Source organism: Buteo buteo, chromosome 4 (assembly GCF_964188355.1).
Source record: "Buteo buteo chromosome 4, bButBut1.hap1.1, whole genome shotgun sequence".
NCBI lineage: Eukaryota > Metazoa > Chordata > Aves > Accipitriformes > Accipitridae > Buteo > Buteo buteo.
In genome coordinates this window covers 51,823,464-51,844,548 of record NC_134174.1, presented here as the reverse complement: position 1 = coordinate 51,844,548, position 21,085 = coordinate 51,823,464, and the positions used below count along the sequence as shown (strand labels likewise).

At 34.3% G+C, this 21,085-nt stretch overlaps 1 protein-coding gene across 4 annotated transcripts in view; it reads left to right on the top strand.

Moving 5' to 3' along the window:
* EXOC6 (exocyst complex component 6) overlaps nucleotides 1-21,085 on the top strand; it is a 97,469-nt gene that overhangs the window by 26,486 nt on the left and 49,898 nt on the right. For all 4 annotated transcript variants that reach the window (XM_075026086.1, XM_075026084.1, XM_075026088.1 and 1 more), the window contains exons 6-17: nucleotides 4,724-4,928; nucleotides 6,094-6,249; nucleotides 6,918-6,986; nucleotides 10,338-10,421; nucleotides 10,511-10,557; nucleotides 10,945-11,065; nucleotides 13,031-13,102; nucleotides 13,725-13,822; nucleotides 14,953-15,058; nucleotides 18,617-18,726; nucleotides 19,754-19,865; nucleotides 20,804-20,938. In XM_075026086.1, coding sequence (XP_074882187.1) covers nucleotides 4,724-4,928; nucleotides 6,094-6,249; nucleotides 6,918-6,986; nucleotides 10,338-10,421; nucleotides 10,511-10,557; nucleotides 10,945-11,065; nucleotides 13,031-13,102; nucleotides 13,725-13,822; nucleotides 14,953-15,058; nucleotides 18,617-18,726; nucleotides 19,754-19,865; nucleotides 20,804-20,938 — 1,315 coding nt within the window. The remainder of the gene's footprint in view (nucleotides 1-4,723; nucleotides 4,929-6,093; nucleotides 6,250-6,917; nucleotides 6,987-10,337; nucleotides 10,422-10,510; nucleotides 10,558-10,944; nucleotides 11,066-13,030; nucleotides 13,103-13,724; nucleotides 13,823-14,952; nucleotides 15,059-18,616; nucleotides 18,727-19,753; nucleotides 19,866-20,803; nucleotides 20,939-21,085) is intronic.

Genomic DNA, 21,085 nt, shown 5'->3' with positions numbered 1-21,085 from the left:
TGCAATAAGTATTACAAAAAAACCCCAAACCTGCCATACAATGAAAATAATTCAATAAATCAATCTGCTAAGGTGGTTGCTGAATCTTCTTGAATCTACTGTGGGAAGGACTAAAGAAAGAGCATGGTCTTCACATTGAGCTTTTTGCCCTGAAAGACTTGGATTTGTTTTCTGACCTTACTATAAGCTTTCTTCTGAATGGTGGGGAAGATAGAGTTGATTAGTTATTTAGGTTACTAAGTCTCACTGAGACAGTCATGCAGCCCTTCCAAGCATTCAAATAAACCGTAAGACATAAAGGAAGCAAATAGGAAAACTTCCTAATTTATATAATTTGGTTCTACCCATGTCTGTATGGAAAGATATTGGAACAGATACAAGCGATGGTGATTTGATTTTGGTTTTCTGCATTGTTTTGGAACAATGTCAAAATGAAGCACTGGATTTTACCAACTGCAAATCAATACTTACCAGAGGTACCATGGATCTGCCAAAAAAACCCATCAAAATATGTATTTGATACTGAACTGTCAGCTGCTTGCTTTCTCACTGTTCTCACAACCCTATTTGTTTGATAATTTCTGTTTAAAATCTCCTACCACATCATTATGGATGAAGAAGGTATACCACAGATCTTTTTTTTTTTTTTTCACACAGCAACTCTTTAATCTGATTTTAAGAAATACTGAGCTTTTGACTCACTTTACAGAAGTTTCAGTTAGTAGTGCCTTGATCTCAGTTTGTGGTCCTTTGGGGCAACTGATAAAATTGGTATGCTGGGGAAGTTTAAAATTAGGTTTAGAATTGTTAAGGCAACTAGATCTAAAACCAAAATAAATAGGTAGTTGTTCCTGTGGTGAATGGTTTTCAATTGCAATTTCAATATATCATCTTCAAGATCTCTGTGATTGTGACTTTTCCACAATATTATTGAAAAAATTCCAATGAACTCCCTTAAATCTGTTTAGTAGAGTACAAAAAGTTTTCCATATTTACTTAGTGGAAATGTAGTAAGCAAGAACATACAGTATTTGTCTCTGAGGGAAGCACAAAAGTTGAAGAACACTACTATTTTTTCTTTGTAAATTGTTTGTTTCCTTAATTAAAATAAAATGATAATTTTAAGGTTTTTGTCTCTCCTCTTGTTTTTTCAGCAGGAAATTTTGGGACATGACTATATCTTTCTTTACTCAAAAGGCTTGTGTACAAATATGTTATTCTCAGTAAAATTCACAGCCTTTGAGTTCATCTTGCTCTTGTCCTGTGTAGGTTCTTGACTGCTCTAGTTTATCTTGATGGGGCTTTTTTAGTAAGTTATGGTATTTCTCTTAACTGCCTCCAGATGACACTCTGCTGATAAAAATCTTAAAAGTTCTGTCATTTAAAACATAACTTAATACTTAGTGTACTCTAAAGTAACGGTCACTTCCTTTTTCTTTTGGATTTTTTGTGTGTTGATGTTTCAAATTCTAGTACAGACCTGACTACTCTGTGCCTGGGCCTTGGACATTTTGTAAAATGCCAGCTCCATTTTAGAGTAAGATGATGCAAACCACTAATCTTTTGTTTGGTGGGGATTTTTGTTTGGTTGGTTGGTTTGGGGGTGGTGGTGGTGTTGTTGTTTTTCCAGTCCCACTTCTTGCTAGTTTTAGAAGTTTCCATTTTTATAGTTTGGAGATGCTGGTAAAATCCATCTTGCAGTTTTCTGGTTCTGATGACAAGATGGATCAGTTCTGAACAGTCTTATCATCTGACCTCTATTGGTGTTTCAAACTTGTGACTTCAGTTTCAAAGCTTACATTATGAGTTCTGCATTGGGGAACATATTCTTACAAGATTAGCTCAGAAGAATAGACAGAGGACTGCTATTTTTATATAAAAAAATAACTTTGAAGATACTTCTTTAACTCATTTGTAGTCAAATGGGCAATCTTCACCTTACGTGATTGATAATATATGATGGGAACTAATAATATTGTTGTCAAAAACTTCTGCATTGAGTTAAATCTATGGAATGTTTTTAAAGCAAAATATACAAATACATCAATCCATGAAATGATATGCAAAACTTTTTAGTTTAAATCCTGACCTGCAGATGACCTTCAAATTAATAAGACTTCAGTGCTTTATCAGAACAGATGTTAAAAGGGCAAGGTCCTGAGCTCCATATATATATATAATTAGTAAGGGACTCTAGAATGGATTTAAAATGGATTATGTTAATTCTGATCTTAGAGACAGCACTCAAAAACCTTCCAGATGAACTAACAGTGTTCTGATAAGCTGATCCGTATAATTTAAATAAAAACCTTTTATACGATTTTGATGCTATTATGGTTTTATTCCCCAGAAGTCTCACCATGTGGCACTCTTGGTCATTTACTATTTAAAAAAACAGAAACCACACACATAAAACCCCCAGACTCCTTCTTATCTGCAACATTCCCGTCACCTTATGTATATTTTATATAAACCAAGTATATAATAAACAAAAGCTCCTAATTTACACTTGAAACCTCTTTATTTGCAGTGTCCGGAAAGCAGTTGTGTTCTTGAATAAAAGAGAAGATTTTTCCCATCCTCCAGCTATGCTGAATTGTTAACTTAGAAATGTCTTGATTGAGAAAATTCAAAACAATGTGTTTATTTCGGAATGGAACAAGAAGTTATGACTGTAGTATTAATAATTTATTGTTGGTTGTCTACAGAAGGGGAGCCAGCAGCTTGAATTGTATTTCAGTTTGAAAGTGTTTACTCACTATATCTACAAAGTAATATCCAGAAGCGAAAGAACTGGAAAGGACACTTTTCCAGGTTTTCTTGAACATTTGAAGGGACTTTGCTCATATTCAGCTTTTCCCTTCCAAAATACTTTGGCAATTTTCCAGTACTGATTGTGTAGGACTTTCAGGAAGAAAAAGAAACTAAGGTTATAATATGAGAAGCTAAAAATGGGCTAAGGATATTACCCTGTATTTGTGGAAAGAAAGGGTTGGAACTAACAGCAAATTAACTTAGCCTGATCTCAGTTTTTCTACTTTTCCTGTTCCAAGACCAAGCTAGAAGGCATCGGTTCACCTTATTCTGTTCTAATAGGCCAAAGTAAATGCATTTTTCCAAAAGCCTCCTGGGCTGAGTAGCTGGTAAGAATACTGTGTAAAGGAAAATTACTGTCACATCTACAACTAATCGCTGTCCTATTCATGTTTAACCTGTTTCCTGCACCTCTCTTTAAAATGTTGTTGACATTACAAATTCGTTGATCATGGTGTTTCTGTTTATTGCCTTCTTAGTTTAGCTGTCTATCTCAGTATTGACCCACTTCTTTTTTACTTCATCTTTTCAGTAAAGTAAAAATTTTCACAAGCATTCTGCCTTACGAACCTGTGTGACATTTGAAAGAGAAGGGTATTGACTTCAGGAATAGGCATGTAGGAGCCTGAGTCAGCTCTGAATCACCTCCTTGTGGTGTTCATCTCTCTACTGATCATAAGAGGAAGCATGAAAAGCCAATTTCCTTCAATTAAAATTTCCTTCTTTAAATGTTTCCCTAAATCAGCTGAAAGCATCAAGATTTTACTTACATGCTACAGGCCTGAAGTTGATAAATGGTTTTAGTAAGTCAGTCTTGGCCCCACAACCCCTGTAATCTATGAGAGAACTGAGAGTGAAGAGAGGTAAATAACTGTAGTAATAGATAGAGTTGTCTCAGTATTTGGTAGCTTTCTGTTGTCAAAACTGTTTGAGTCATTCTTTAATTTTTTAATTTATTTTGCAGTTAAATCACTTTTTACACTTAGTTTTAACTTGAGTATTTCTTTAAACTCATTGTCCCATATGTAAAATTTCACAACACAGTTATGAATGTATGGTACAACATCTGCATAGTGTATGGACACAAGAGAAAGTATTTATTGGTGTTTTGTTTTTCCCCCCCCTCTCAGGCCATTCTTCCATATTTCTGCTACAAATAGTCTGTAGGCTAATAGAACATGGAAGAATAGAGAATATTAAGCAGTCTTTGTTGGTTTGGGTTTTTTAAAACCCTCTGACCTTAATGCTTTTTCAAAGTAGTTGTTTTCTTGATGTGATATACTGTATTATGTCAGAAGAGTAAATAGATTCATGCTTTACAGCAAAATATGATATGTTGCTGGAAAAAATATTGCTTGAGATAAATGTATAGATGTCTTTTCCAGCTAAGGATGGTGCAAAGAGGGTGGGGTGTGGATGTGTGTATATGTTCACATGTACCTAAAGAAGGCAGATACATACAGGCACACTTTTCCAAGATTTCTTTCATTGTTTGGTGCGTATACGGCAATGTTGGGTGATTGGCAATTTGTGTTTCAGAAAAAAGAACTCATAAAAACCCCTAATAAATCCAATCTAGAAGGGGAAATAATTGTTGTGACTTTAGTGCCTCAGTTCTGCAGGATGCTCCATGTGGTGTTAGGACTCTATTGATGAGAACAGCTAATACCATAGGAGCCTACTTAAAATTTTGACTTGACTGAGTCACTCTCACAGTTTACTGTTGGGGTTTTTTTTCCAAACTAAAGCATTATATGGATGACCTTTTATTTCTTAATTTTTCTAAGAACAGTGTAATTTCATTAGGTATGTATTGCATGCATGATAATGATATCCTATATTTGATATACAAAGTATTTTATTAAAATTTTATAAGAAGCTACACAATTTGATTTTAATCTCTTTGTAGATACTATTCTGCTTTAAAAACAATGGAACAGCTAGAAAATCTATATCTTCCTAGAGTTAGCCAATACCGGTTTTGCCAGATAATGATAGAAAATCTTCCAAAACTGCGTGAAGAAATAAAAGAAATATCCATGTCAGATCTCAAGGATTTCTTAGAGAGTATTCGAAAGCATTCTGACAGAATTGGGGAAACTGCCATGAAGCAGGTAAGCCAACCTAACAGGATGACTTCAGTCCTGTTATCTACTGAAAATACCAGTGTTGATAGTCTCAGGTTAGCCCAAAAGATTTGTCTATGGATTATAGTCATCACATAGACCTTTGAGTAAAGATGGAGAGCTGTGAAATGCTTGCTGACATCTTCGGTAGTTTCTTCTCCTGGACATGAAGTTGTCATTCTAGTGGTTCCTGGCTAACACAGGAAGCAGCAGTGTGATACTTCAGTAGACTCAAACTTTCTTTCCAAATTTGTATCTGTGTCCTAGGCAAGAAGTAGTTTCCTCCCTGGGAAAAATTGTGAAATACGTTGAGTAGTCAACTCCTAGACAGTTTGTAACTCAGCAGCTACTACACCAAAACAAAGAGCAGCCTATCTGGCCAGCCGGCAAGGATGAATAAGACTAAAAAGTGTTGAGATAACTGCTTTGTCCTTTCTAAAGTACTACTAATGCAGAGGACTGAGGTGAGAGCCAGGAGGAGACCTGGGACAGCTGGAGCCCTTGCCTGTTCCATCACAAAATAATCTGCCACTTCAAAGCACTGGTACTGGGCAAGCTTTAAAGCAGTTAATGCTTTTAAAATTTATTTGGAGAGCAAGTAAAGTTTTAATTTGACTTTTTGTTGGGCAGAGTTCAGGTTGGGTTGCCATTTTGTCATCAAAGAAAGGTTCCTGTAAAATGCAGCATTGATTATTATAAATGAAAATTAATCGCAAGATAATAATCTGCTACCTTGTTGCGTTTCTTTCAATAGTAAGGACAATATAGTGTATTTGGCTTCTGCAGCTGTCTGCTCACTAAGACTTAACTGAAGACAGCAAACAAATAGCTGGAAACTCTGTGATAACTGTACTTCATTTAAATATTGATTCTCTGTTTGCAATTTATGATCAGGAAAATTACAGATTACTTTTTTAATTTTTTCTTCCTTTAAAATTGTATTCTGGGGATTAGGGAAAAATTATGCAGAAATTAGCTATTGAACTAATTTAACATCCCAAACTGATTAAAGACAAAATCATCAGTGTAGGCTGAGGACAGACATCTTGCAGTTACACTGATGTGTGTTCAATAGCACCACCTGTTTTTCATATACTCATCAGTGATGAAATTTGCATTACATCCCTCTTTATTGGTACTACTCTTAAAACAGGCACAGCAGCAGAAAACCTTTAGTACCACTCTTCAGAAGCAGAATAATCTAAACTATGGTCGGAATATGCATTTAGGTAGAAGTAGAATTTTGGAATCCAAGAATGAAATTACATTGAAGCGAACGTTTGAAGATGATGATGAACACGAAGAAGAGGTAACTTTATACTAAATCAGCATGTTTTATTTAAAGTGAATTTTATAGATTTATTTAACAAAACTTGCACTACGCTGCCTGTAGATGGTCAGCATTAGTTAGGAGGAACCAGAGAACACCTTCAAGGGTCACCAGTCCCGATGAGCATTTTAGGGCAAAAAAACAGTGCCAAAATATTAGTTGTACTAATGCTAGCTTTAACATCATGGCTGGGGACATTCAATGGGATAGAACTTGTAATTATTCTGGAATTCAGTTGCGATTTACATTATGTATTACCTGCCCACTGTAAATGATATGTCGCCCACTGAAATATTCTGCTATTACTAAAGTCAGCATTTCTGTGTTGAGGACTTCAGCTTGTGTTAGAACTCTTTCGGCTATCAAATATTCAGTATTCATAAATTGAATAAAACAGTGAGTATTTAGACCTTAAGTCTGGTGCTCTGAAAACACAGTGAAAGGAGTGTGGTCTTGTAACACGAATAAAATCTAGTACTGTAGTACAAAGGGAGGGGAGAGTCAAGCAATTAATTTACATTTGTGATAGAACCCATCCATTTTTGGGTCCTTATTAAGGGGACAAGTTCTGTTGGTCATGTATCATATTTTGTGCATTATATGCTTTTTATGCTTTATATACTTTTCTTTTTCATTTCCTTCTTCAGGTTTTAACTGCCCAAGATCTTGTAGACTTTTCTCCAGTCTATAGGTGTTTGCACATCTATTCAGTTTTGGTATGTATTAAGGTGACCTCAAAAAGATATTTTACTTTTTGAAGTTGAATATTCATTTTTGTATTTTTCATACTGTAATAGTTCCTAAGCAAGTAAGCATATTGCTTCTAGTAGTAGTAGTTTTGGATGAGCCAGTTGAGGTTGGTAGAGTATGGATACTCAGGGCATGGATACATGTTTTATTTTATATGCATAATAAAGGACACACAGCAAGACATTAATTACATAAGTGTTCTTAAGAATATATGTAAAATATGCATGTCTGCCTCAACAGTGGTATCGGCACTTTTGCAGTTCCCCTACCTGTTCCATGTTACCTAAATGTTTGGGGGAATATGATCGATATTACAAAATACAGGAACATTCAGTCTGAATCTTGTGGAAATTGGAATAGTAGAGGAAAATAGCAAGCAAACACTGGAGATTGTGACAGGCTGAGCTCAGGCAGATTAGGTGGGATTCAGTGGCAGAGACACAATAGCCCACTTTAGCTGCTGTAAAAGAGATACAATGCACAAGCTAACAAGGACGAAAACTTTTTTGGGGAAACTTGGTAATAAATTATTTATTATTTGCTCACATTTCCTATGTCTTAATTACTTTTAAGTCAGATTACATATAAAATAAGTATCGGGGCATATAGATGAAGTACTCTGAAGTATTGTTAATCCTACAATTTCAGCTGGACCTGGCTTCAAGCATTCAGGCTGGGTTATCTTCTTTTTATGGAATCCTTGCAGCTGTGTAACATGGAAACTTATACCTTGAAATTACTTTGTTTTTTAAAGAAAGAATCCAAACAAAAGCATCAGTAATTACATGAGTAATTATTCATCTCAATGAAAGAACAAGACAGACAGAAAGACAGGCTACCAGAACTATTAAAAAAGAATGGACCATTTCTTTTTACAGAGGAAATGAGAGTGAAATAACATATGAAAAAGAATGTGTTAAGTTAAATACACCAGTTGAAGTAAAATTAATAGATGACATTTAAAAGTAATATGTGAGTATGTTTTTCACTTTGAGAAGGATCCTGATGTTGGATCCTTGATCCAAGGATATGCTCTTTGGGTTTGCACAGAAAGTTTGCCAGCTTCCAAATTTACTGGAGATGGAAAACAACTTGGAGTGCTCTCTGATACCAAAAAGGGTTGTTGATGTCTTCAGAATAGGGCTTCTGTCTTTCCTGCCGGCATAATCTAATTAATAAGCCGTGGTAACATTATCAAGAGTTGTGCATTAACCCCTTCTTGGAGTCCTTCTCATTTACCTCCTGTTGTAAACCATCCATTTTGGAGTTTAGAGAACTTCATGACGACAGCAAAGGAGGGGAGTTGATACCACGTGGCTATTCATTACATTTCTAGATCAAGGACTTATCTGACAGCAAATGTCACCTTCTCAGTGAATTCTCTCTCTGCTACAAAATTGTGGAAAATATTCTATTTTTATGCAGGACAGTAGTTTTCTACTCTGCTTCTTCGTATTCAAGAAGAAAGCAGAATTTTATATACCTCAGAATACTATGTAGCTTGTGATCGTAAGATACCTACATACCAAACAGACTGTATTTATTGATGAGTAACCTTTCTTTAGACTAGAGACTTCTGGGCAATATATATAAAGAGCTTTTTTTTTTTAGCCCATATATTATGTGAGATGCTGTATATTTAACTTCTGGTGAAAACACCCTTGATCTCTTTAGCATGCAATGTTACCTTTTAACTAAATGCTATATAGCAGTATAAAATAAATGTAACTACGGTGTAAAACAACACTTGATATATGAGCAGTATCCCTAGAATTTATGACCTAATGTGAACTGATTTATTATTTCTATTGATATAAACTCATGAATTTTTGGAAGCTGGGCAAAACAAATGCACTGCTTCAGTATATTTTATTTGCCTTTCCTTTGCTTATTCAGTGAGTGAATCATCAGGGTTGTTGCTGTATTCTGCTGATTGCTTTAGAACATCTCTTTAAAATAGTTGTTATGCCTGAATTGCTGATCTTGACTGCATAGGATAGCACGGTCTATAAATAATCGTAAGATATTTTACATCTCCATTATTGGTGTGGATTTGAGAAGAACAGCTACTCTTTTTCATTTGAGAAGCTTGTGTCAGGACTGAGTAGAGATTTGGCATTGGAAGTAGAATTCAATAATGGCTTTGTGCATCTGAAAACTGCATTGAATATTTGGGCTGGAGGTGAATGGTTAGTATGAATTAGAACACACTGTGTAAAGTTCTGCTGCAACAGTGTTCCAGTAAATTTGCATCTCAGTTTCAAGTGGATTTTTTTGGTTTTTAGCCAATTATCTTTTTTACTTTTACATTTTGTTAGGTTAGCAGTATTTCTAAATATGATTAAATATTCATTATGAACTTAAAATACTAAATTTAAACTTTCTTTGTCATATCTTATAAAGGAGTTAGGTAAGTAATGCTGGCTTAGTAATGTACAATCTCTGTAATAATTTCATTTGAAGATTTTTTGAAAGCCCAAGTAATGGAATTCTAAACAGCACTAGCCTAATAATTGGCACATGAAGTGAAAACAAACCTTAAAAATGCTAAGCTGCTTTATTCTGCTTGCATACAAATTACATTGTGTTCAGTAGATAGATGAGTCAATGTAGCACTGATTTCAAATGGACAGATGGTTTCTGCTGAATGGCCATCTTAATGAGATGGGTAGGATGTCACTTGAATTCCTCACAATATAATCATTAGGCACAGAGGGTATTGTATTTTTGAGCACCATGATAGGAGAAAAATCCAAATCCACAGTCATTATATTTACCAATTCCAAAGAGAATAAGCAAATATTAAATAAATCTCGTGTGGTTTTTTTTTTTCCTCAGGCAATGCTAACACAGGCAGTGTTCAGATGTATCATATATTCACAGAAACATTTTTGTAACTTAACTTTATAACGCAGGTAGTTTCTTGAATAACCTAAAGAAACACTGTAGGAGACAATGAGTTTCAGTTATAGAGTAATAGTTAATATGCCTTGTCTATAAATATTAATATACTCTGAAAACTGTAGTTTAAAAACATAAATATTGCTTAAAATGGCTAATACTGTTTGACAAAATGTAGGCACATGAGCAAAATTTTTATTTACAGTATATTCTGTAGGCTACTTTAAAAAAAGAAAATAAGGTAATTTCTGCATATTTAATGCATGCAAAACTTTGCTGCTGTCAGCTGGAGGTCTATGTGTGGAGTAAATGCAAGATATGTGGCTTAGTTCAAGAGAATTCGACCCTTAGTTTAAGAAGTGCCTTTTTCATACTGAGGTACTGTTCTTGTTTTAACTACTTCTGTCTTGTTTTAGGGTGATGGAGAAATATTTGAAAATTACTACAGAAAACAAAGAAGGAAACAAGCAAGATTAGTTCTGCAGCCACAGTCAAGCATGGTAACCAATACTTTTGGTTTTGCATTGACTTGGGTTGTAGTCCTTAGTGGTATTTTTATTCCTAAACTTGTTTTCTTTTTCACTGAAAGCACGAAACAGTAGAAGGCTATAGAAGATACTTCAGTCAAATTGTAGGGTAAGTTTTCTAAACTAAGATTTATTTCAGTTTTACTGTATTGATTCTTAATTCACCCTCCGTTCTCCCATTGTCAAAAAACTTTCTTCTGCAAGATTCAGTTTCTGCACAAATCATGCGGGTGGTTGTTGCTGGGTCTGAGCAGGGAAAAGCATGCAGATCCTACCAGTACAGTGCCCCACAAGGACCGCTCAGCAGCCTGGGCTGCAGTTGGCATGAAACAAACTTTCCACGTTTTGACTTCACGCTGGGCAAAGCAGAACACCAAACTTACCAAAGTGTCACTGCTCAAGTGGGGAAGGGTTTGACTATGCTTGTGTGTGAAAGGGTAGAATTTGCTCTAATATTAGAAAACAACTTAATAATTTAAGCATTATTTTGTTTTAGTTTCTTTGTAGTAGAAGACCACATTTTACATGTAACCCAAGGGTTGGTAACTAGAACATATACCGATGAACTCTGGAACATGGCCCTTTCCAAGATCATTGCTGTTCTTAGAACACATTCAGTAAGTGAGAAGTCTTATCAGTATTGCAGTTTAAATCCTCCAACTTCAGAGCTCTGTATATTTAAAGCTGGGATAGTAACAAAGTGAAAAATTACACCTCTCTCATGTTTTCTTTTCCTTGTGATTAAAAATTGCTCAGATTTGGGAGGGAGCCTGCCAAGCTTTTGTTTTTCCCAACAGTATCAGGCTGTGATCTGCAGCCATGGACTATTTGCATAATCCTCCACTGATTTACAACTCACTGGGTCTTCCAAACCTTCTCTTAGTCCAGCAGTTTAGAATATGCAGAGTTAATCTGCTGTTATTATTGCAATCCTTCCTCATTAGTCTCAACTGACCTCTTCATTAGATCAGATTGAATAGTTCGGCACTGAAAGCACCACCAGGAAATAGTTCCTAATTATCATTCCAAATGCAGTGTTTCCAAAATAAACTCGACCAGCAAAACCCTTGGAGCTATCTCTTCAGTGCTATAGTAGTGATATGTTTATGTTGAATTAAAGGTATTAGAAAAATTCTGTATCAGCTGAGGATTTCAGTATGTTAAAAGTGTGTCTCCTAAAGTTACATTTCTACCTTGGCTCCAATGATGCTGACTAGCTGCATGTTATTTCTTACTCCTCTGTGAAGACCAATGGAATACCATTGTTCACTCAGACTGACTGATAGTAAATTGCTTCAGAGTTTACTATTGGTATAACTTTTACTATCGGAAAAAATAGAAGATTTTTATCTTTCCCTTTTTAATGTTTGCTAGAAGCAGTTCCTTTATGCAATGTTATTTTAATTTTTATTACAATTGATCTTTAATTCACAAAGTATTTCACATTTCATATATGCTGAGGAAAAATGGGAAAAAAGCTCAAATTGCAACTATAGTTGTACCACTGATCAGTAAAGGTTCTAGGATAAATGAGATGTTCTCATACTTTTTAATTAATTTTAGAGGATTGGGATAAATTGAGATATATTCAGCATTTTTTAGCTAAATACATTGCAACTTAATTGTCTGCATGTGGATTTATACACCTATGTAAGAATATGGTAATTTAAGGAGTAAAAATAATGTAATCTCTAAAGAACTCTTCAGTGTCTTGTCATGTAGTTGATCACTGTTTCTTCTCAAAATGCATAACACCCATCAAAACAAATTCTATCACAACCTCTTTTTAACATCATCCTAGTACAGACTAATATTTAGGTAAGTGTATGTGGTCTTATGAGGTATTGTAAACCAAACCCTTACTTTACTAAAGTATGCTAAGACCAAAAATTAAAGAAAGGTGAAACAGGCATATATAGTCTCTAACCAATACTATGTTCTCATGCTGCTTTAAATTATTTTAATATAAATATTTTTTTACTTCATCCAGTATTGCAAATAGTGAAGCTGAGGTGAAAGCCTTAGTTGTATGACTCCACACCTCCATATTTCAGTCATTTAGTAGAGTAACTTAATGTCTTGACTTTTTACCATCAAATTTGTAATTGGAACTTACTTAGAAAGTATTTTATAGTGTTTTCCCCATACAGCTGGGAAGCTGTCTGAGGTGGCACAGTTAGCACTAGTTAGACCCAGGCTTAGTGTTCAAAAGAATGTCCTGTGGAAACCTCTCTGATGTTGATTTAGCACAGCATTTTGACGTGTGCTTCTGTTCCACTGAAGTAAATGTAATTTGCTGATTTTTGAATCTCATTACAACATACTGATATTTATTGAATCTCATATTTTAGTTTACTTTTTCTGAGCTTTTATACTACTGATAGTTAATATGAAAATTTAACAAATACTTTTATGTAGCTGGACTAAGTGAAGACAAGTGAGTCTCAGTTGTTTTTTACTAAGGCAGTCAGTCAGGTAAAGGGATAAGGCTGGAGAATTTAACCTTCTGTGCTAATATTCTTTGAAAACATATGTCCCGTAGTTTAAATTCTTTTAACAAAACCAGAATTTCTCCCTTTCAGTCATACTGCAGTGATCCCGACCTTGTTCTGGAACTGAAGAATCTCATTGTAGTATTTGCTGATACTTTGCAGGTACATACTATATTAGTAATTTAACTGAAAATCCTAGAGTCAAATTTTTCCTTTTGGTTTTCCTGAATCATATATATGAATCAAGAACAAAATTACACAAGAATATTTAAAAAATATATGTATTTCTTGCCTTGGTTCCTCCTTTTCAGTATTATCAACTCATTGTATGCATTCTGGGCTATCCAGCTAGCATCCAGTTATTCATATCTGTGCAAAATTAATGTTAGCTTTGTAATTTGTGTACGTTTTTGTCTTTTAAAAGGCTTTACTTCTTATCTTAAGCAAGAATAGCATTCCAGTTATCATTAACTTTCCAGCTGAAAGACCAAATGAACATCATTGTCAAATGTTTTTGCAATGTTTAACACATTGATAAAAAAAGATTAGTTATATGCATAAAGAGCAAGTTAAGATGTTAGTGAGAAATGTGACAAATTTCTACTTGAAAACTGGTAACATAGGATAAAGTATTTGGTGAGAATTTAATATATAATCTTCTAATTGTAGTGGCGTGTTTAAAGTACTATAATTTGTTTAATAAAAGTGACAAGATTGAATAATAAGTCTCATCTCAGAGTCTAGAATTCATGAGATAGGAATTGACTGTATTTTTATACCTTAGGGCTATGGTTTTCCTGTGAACCGACTATTTGATCTTTTATTTGAGATAAGAGACCAATACAATGAAACACTACTTAAAAAGTGGTCTGGATTGTTCAGGTTAGTATTTCAAAATAATGGTGCCTTTTGTATTGCATCTATTGTTTTTGTCCAACTTCCAAGTTTTTTTGATAGACTTGTAATTCTGGAAGAATTTATTAACTCAGTGTTGTTTATGAATTTTGGGTTGGATAGGACTAAGATATTCATCACATGTAACTAATATTTAGAAGATCCATCAAGTACTGCTTCTGTAGTTAATGGAGAGAAGGAAGGTCTCCAAAAGGACATGATTGGAGAAACAAGCAGGAGACGTCTGGTTTTCTTCATTACGAACCTAGTAACTCTAGGCTATTGCAATAAGGCATTAGGTTCCTAACTTAGGTTGTCTTAGTGTTTGCAGTTAGCTGATAGGCGTATCTCCCTGACAGACTACTGACATTGTCAGTACGTCTTCATCGTTTTTTAATGCAGGTTGGTTTCCACCTGTTCCTTGGAATAATTTGACTGAGTAAATTGTAAATGCCTGGGACCGTACTCCAAAGCCTGTTTGCAGATAGGGTGTGATGTCTAAATGTGCAGAAATTGTTTACCTTAAAATATGTTACATTGTATTACAGAAAACCTTGAAATTAAATTGACCACTTAAGGTTCTCCAGCTCTCTAAACTCCTAGTGTCATCATTTGAGTAACAGAAAAGCCCAGAGGGTACTTAAATAACACTGTGGCCATATGCCTCGTTGAAGTTCTCTGAATCGTCTCCATTGACAATATGTAGCTGAGGTATCTAAGTGAGACTCTCTGAATATCTGCTTTAGTGTAGGCAAAGTGTAGGCTACCATGATTAGTAAGTATCTCATTATGGTTTACCTTGTAGTAGAGTAGTTAATCTAAAGTTCCTTTGCTGTATTATGCTTTGAGTCATGCATATTAAAATGCTTTCAGCTGTTTTTTTCTCTGTGATTAGACACAGTATAAAGAGTTAGCATATAAAAGGTACTTTCAAATTAATCTAAAAATAGTTTGGATGTCTGAAATTATGATGATTGCAGGTCATAACTTTTTGAAGCTGCACACCTAAGTATGGTGGTAAAATTTATATTCATTTACATGTTTTAACATTTGAAAATACTGTAAAAAAAGTTACATGTCCTAATTTTTTTTTTTTATTTTACTAACTAATTCACCAGGGATATTTTTGAAGCAGACAACTATAGCCCTATTCCTATAGCAAATGAAGAGGAGTACAAAATAGTTATAAGCAAATTTCCATTTCAAGATCCAGAACTTGATAAGGTAAGGACAAGTTTTATGTTATAAAAGTTTGCTGAAATCCAATTAAGGACACTTGGGACAGTAATGATTTTTTATAATTAAAAAGCAATTAAAATTTGAAAAGCTAGGTAGATTAAGAGGCTAAATCACCTTGGCGTGTAATTATCTAGTCATAAGTAAATATGAAAATTAAAGCTTTAGTAATTTGCTCTGATGTTTGAGTGAATAATGAAACCCATTGTTTTGTAAACAAATTAATAATACAGTTTAATTGATACAGTCTTTCTTTAATTAGTTAAATTTTGTTGCAACTCATTGGGTTTAGTAACTCAGTCTATTATATGCTGTACTATCGCAAAAATATGTGTAAAACGGATCAGTTATAGACGGCAACTTTTGTGTTTCACTTTTAAAATTAATTATTTGTGTTTGTGCATGTGGGGCAAAATAAACGTGAAGGGACTGTGAATAATTCTGCCATACTAGCGTTCCAATAGGATGTTCTTTCATAGCCTCAGCCATTCTTTCACTCCAAACTCCTTTCACAGAAAGGTGATTAATATGTTCTGCTATTCAAATACGGTTTTCGTAATACCAATGAAGAAATAACAGGCTCATGATGGAGTCTGTAGAGGTGAACTAAATCTAAGAACCACATGACAGTGGGAGTAACTTGTAGAGGGAAGCTGATTTATACACGATCCATCACTACAGATATCTGCAAAAGTAAAAAGATACTATAATTTTATGATTCAGCAGGGATTTACCAGGCAAATGTACAGCTGCATGTCATTAATACAGTATTGCAGTGAAGATGAAAAAGGAAAGGTGGGTTTTATGCTGATTTTTTAATAAGACTCCAGAGTGCTTTCTGGATGCTTTCCTCCATCAAATTCATTTACTTAGCTATTATAATACTAAAATAAGATAAACACAATGGAAATCCCTTACAGTGTTGGAAGTATACCACCCCCCAGATACTATTTAGCATGACATATTTTGCTAATAAATTACAGAGATTTTTAACTTGCACTAAATAAATTTTATCTGCTAGCCTCTCTCACTCTGTCTGATACATTAGCATGCGTGTATGGACATTACTTGTGTGGGCATGTGTAATTACATACATGTATGATTAACACAAAGCTTTGGCCCTTACTTCACCAGAAGGGAAATGTATTCTTTGTACCCAACAATTTTTATTTTGGTTTATGACACTGAGAGGGATTTCTATTTCATAGAGAGCAGCACTTTTTGTAGATATTTTATGGGCAGAATGTCACTGATGCTTAGGTTTTGGGCTGGAGAGCTTGAGAGTAAAGCTGGCAATCAAGTTGGATTCTGTTCCCAACTCTATCATTGACCACCTATGTGGTGCTGGTAAGTGATTTCACATCTCTCTGTCCCTGTTAATTCATCTGTAAAGCAGGGAAAACATTTTTTTACATATCTCTGAAAAGAACTTTGAAACCTGTATGTAAAGCAGAAGGACATCATTAGAAATAAGGCAGTCTGAGGTTTTTTTCTTGTATCCCAGCAATTTTTGAAGCAGTTTAGTTGACTTCAACCAAACTTAGCAAAGGGGCAGAAGTCTCAAAGATAATTGATTTCGTAAAAATTTTGTCAACTAGGCAGTGGAATAGAGGAGAAAGAATCATTAAGTATCTTTGTTGAAAGAAAGACTGCAGTGTGTTCCTTATGTGTTATTAGATAGCAGGGAATCCACATGGAGGGGAAACTATAAATGGTCCAACATCACTTCTATTGGTTGCTGTTTACAATTTCATCCACTTCACCTCTCTGTTCTTGCCTCAGCCTATAAGGCAATGGGAGGTCCTATTTGGGTGGGTTAATTTAATCCACATTTTGATGTTTAAAAAAAATTAAAAAAAAAAAAAAGATATGTAAGTTCAGGCTGGTCGCTGAAGGAGCCTGTGTGGTTGATCGAGAGGAATAGACACCGCAGAGGGCTAATTCCATTTGATGCATCTCTGATACCTTTTACAGATTAAGGGGAATTTCACCTTTGAAAATGTCTGTTTCTCTCCATTTAGTATAAAAAGAGATGAACATGAGTGTGTGTCTCATTTTTAACTGTAGGTTAGGATGAATCACCCTCACATTTTACAGGTAGGTTTATAATAGGAGTTGCTTGCAGCATATAGGCAGAATTACGACCAGAACCTACTAGATATTTAACATAGCAAATCCAATCTGACTGGATAAAACAGTCTTGTCTGTGCTCTGCTGTTTAGATTGAATGTGCCAAACTATCATGGTTTGATTATATCATCTAATTTTACTCCCTTTCTGTATTCAGAAGGGAAACAATTGGTTGTAGCTCTGTTTGTTGGTTGTTTTTTTTTTCTTGCTGCCTGCTTTAATAATCAGGAAGTGTTGTGTCCTCCTTGTTGGCCAGACACTGTAGAGGATAAAGAATTGCTTCTCTTAGATTGTTGAATATATGAAGGTTGAAACTCAAGCCCTGCTTACAGAATACTGTGATGATCCAGAATAGTTCTATATAATAACACTTGTTTAATCTGTCAAAATTAATTGCTTAAATCAGATGAACACACATGTGAAGTAAATTTTATTGTTAAAAAGGTTTGCTATCATTGAATGACACAAAAGCCTGGTGCTTACACCACATATTTGTCACACTACCTAATCTTAAATAAAGAGGTATGATTAGGAGAATGTCAAAGTAATCTGTTTTGTCTTGGTTTTTTAATACACATATGTTGAGCTCCTGTTGATTAATGCTTTTTATTTTTAGAGAAATTAAATTCTCCAGGGATGATACCAGTTGTTAATTATTTTTCTTATTTATTAGTCATAGAGTAAACAGAAAATTAATTGTTTTGCAGCTTTCAAAAATTATGTATTCAATGCAGAAATACCTATTTGGTATGTGTAGATTTAATTGAATTTATTTCTTTTTGTCCTCCCAAATACAATATCAGCTTTAAAATTGAAGTAAGAAACATGATTTTATTCCTACAGACTACTAGTATTTCTCACATGTTAATCCAAATTGTTGAAAAGAATTCAAACTGCTTTGGTTTTGTAAACCATTGAGAGAAAGTAAATAAATGTATGATAGTAAATATACATGCCTAAACATTCTCAAGATGATTTGAAAATCCCAGATGTATTGAACTTCTCAAACCTTCCCCCCCCCCCCCCTGCTTTCTTTGGCAAAAAAAATTTGCATTTTTTAACCTCCCATCCCACTTACGTCTATCTTGTTCATTCAGATTAAAAGCAGTTTGAGACCTGTTTTTTAATGTGTGTTTGTAAATTGCTTTCTACAGAGGGATCTTAAATTACATAAATAAAAAACTTTATTGTAATTTAAATAAGTGATAAAGTTCTATTTTGCTTATACGCTATTTAAACAGATGTAGAAGTCAGCTCAATGCATACCGCTGTTTGTATTTGATGAGAAACAGAAAAGCTTAAGATAGATTAAAATATTGATAGTGTGAAGTGGCTTTCTAATTCTTGTGTTTAATACCAACCTGTCCTTTAGAATCAGTTTCAAGTGTAAGATAGTATTATCTTTTATTTTCACAGCAATCCTTTCCAAAGAAGCTTCCAATGTCTCAGTCAGTGCCTCAGATTTATATCCAGGTTAAGGAATTTATTTATGCAAGCCTTAAGTTTTCAGAGTCACTTCACCGCAGGTAAGCTTAAAAGTATCAGGAATGTGACTATAAGGTAACCTATAACTTCCAGGTGACCTAAAAAAGTATATCAAAATGAAAGTATGTTTTTTTGTGTACTTGTTAGCTGTGCTTGTTTCATAATTTACATATAATTTACATATATAATTATTTATATTTAATCTATGATTACCAATGCTATAGTGTATATTTCATACGTGTGTATATATTATATACAATATATGTATGTCTGTATGGGTAGCTTGGCATAGTAAGCTGTCTAAAACACTGCTGGGGGTTTTTAAACAGTATTGATTGGTTTGAATAATCTAGAGATTTTATTTATTTAACAAAGCATGTAAAATCTGAAAAATATACTTTGATACTGACCATTTCAGAAATAATTGTGTAGCATCCCTGATTACTTCGAATGGTCTTTCCCTTCTCAGTGCTTTGAGTTTACTTAGCAATGATTTCTCCTGCAACAAAACATGCTGCATCCTCATTCCCTCTCCCATCCCACCTTTTTCTCATGGAAAACATCACAGTTCTCCCATTTCCTTTCCTCCTGTGGCCTTCAAAAGCTTAGTTTTAATTACATAAAATAACATTCATAGATCTGAAATCTGGAAGGTATTCGTGGCCAGTCACCAACTTCTGCACTGTTAAAGATGTAAATGACTTGCTTTCACACATTCTTAATTGATACTGTTTATAATTTACACGTACTAATGAGCGCATGTTGACCTCCTTCGTAACTCATTAAAACCCACAAATTACTCTTTCCGAACCGCTGTGTCAATAAACATGTCCAAAATCTAAAAATAACAGATTTTGCTTCAGTGTTGAAATTCAGTTAATGGATAATTTGGTAAGTGAAAGAGGTGTTCTGTGTGTTAGATCACAGAAGACTTTGAGCAACCAGAAATTAAATGCATATAGGGAATTCTTAACATGAAAAATTCCCTTTGCAGGGAAAAAAATAAAAATATTAAGTATTACTGTCAAAATATTGTCCCGTACAGTAAAAATAAACATTTTTTTTCAGCTCAACAGAAATAGATGATATGCTCAGAAAATCTACAAATTTGCTGCTTACAAGAACTCTAAGTAGTTGTTTACAGAACCTAATTAAAAAACCTCATATAGGTTTAACAGAGGTAAGTTTTAAAAAACATACTCAAAACTGTGTTAAGACAATTAGTGCTAATACTATTCTTATAAATGTAGAGATACTGTGATACTAAGATTTGTGTAAGAAAAACAAGTAGTGCTTGCTTTAAATTTGAACATTTAAAGAGGTGAAAGATGAAAAGCATCAATATCTGTTACATAAATAATAACAATAAAGCGTTGAGTGTAGTTGCAAGTATATTTACACAGGGATGCCTTTTGAGAGAGAGAGATGACAATGAAAGAGTTCTGTCTCCTGTATGATAAACAGATTTGCAAGAAATAAGCCAAAGAATTCTACTTCTTTGGCTGCATATGGAGTATGGTTCATGTGTTCTGCTCCTGTCTAGCAATTAGCAGCACATTGTTGAGTTTCTTCTTCTTCCTGTGTGTGAGGAATCAATCTCTCTCCCGTGAACTGTGTAAAGTTTCAGAGTAAACCTACCCGATCAAGAAATCTAAAATCTCAAGTTCACTCTAACAAATGAAACTTTTTTTGTAGTAATTGCAATTAAAATATTTTAGTAGGTTTGTGCATGTTGTTTCTTCATTGGGCCTCTTGGTTTAATTTGTTTATTGGACAGAATAAGACAGGGTGAGGCAATGAATCACTATGAACATTCACTGCAGGTACATGCAGTGTTAGGACACAGCAGGTACCTACTGAAACACGCTGAGAAGGACTTAGGCTGTTGCTGTTAGAGCAGTGTCATGTCATGTTGAATGTTTTTTCAAACTCAAGAACCTCTTGTATAGATGAAATGAAGAAGAAGATGAGGAAAGAGCCCTATAAATCATATATTGCCATGTTAGTAAGACAAGCCATACAATTCTTCTGAGATGTGGTTTTCTATGTTCTTGAACATAATCAAATGTCAATGGGTAATACAAAAAGGATTTTACAAGAATTTTTTGTCTCTTGTAGCTTGTTCAAATCATCATAAACACAACACACCTGGAACAAGCTTGTAAATACCTTGAGGATTTTATATCTAACATTACAAATATTTCACAAGTGTCTGTTCACACTGCAAGACTTTATGGACTTTCTACATTTAAGGTATGATATATGTCATCTGTTATATGACTGTCTGAAAAGGTACATTAAAATCACTATAAATGAAGCAAAATGAAAACAAAAGGGTGTGAGGGCAAAGCTGCGTGCTTTCTCATTTTTTACTCTAAACCAATTGTGAACTGTTAAGAA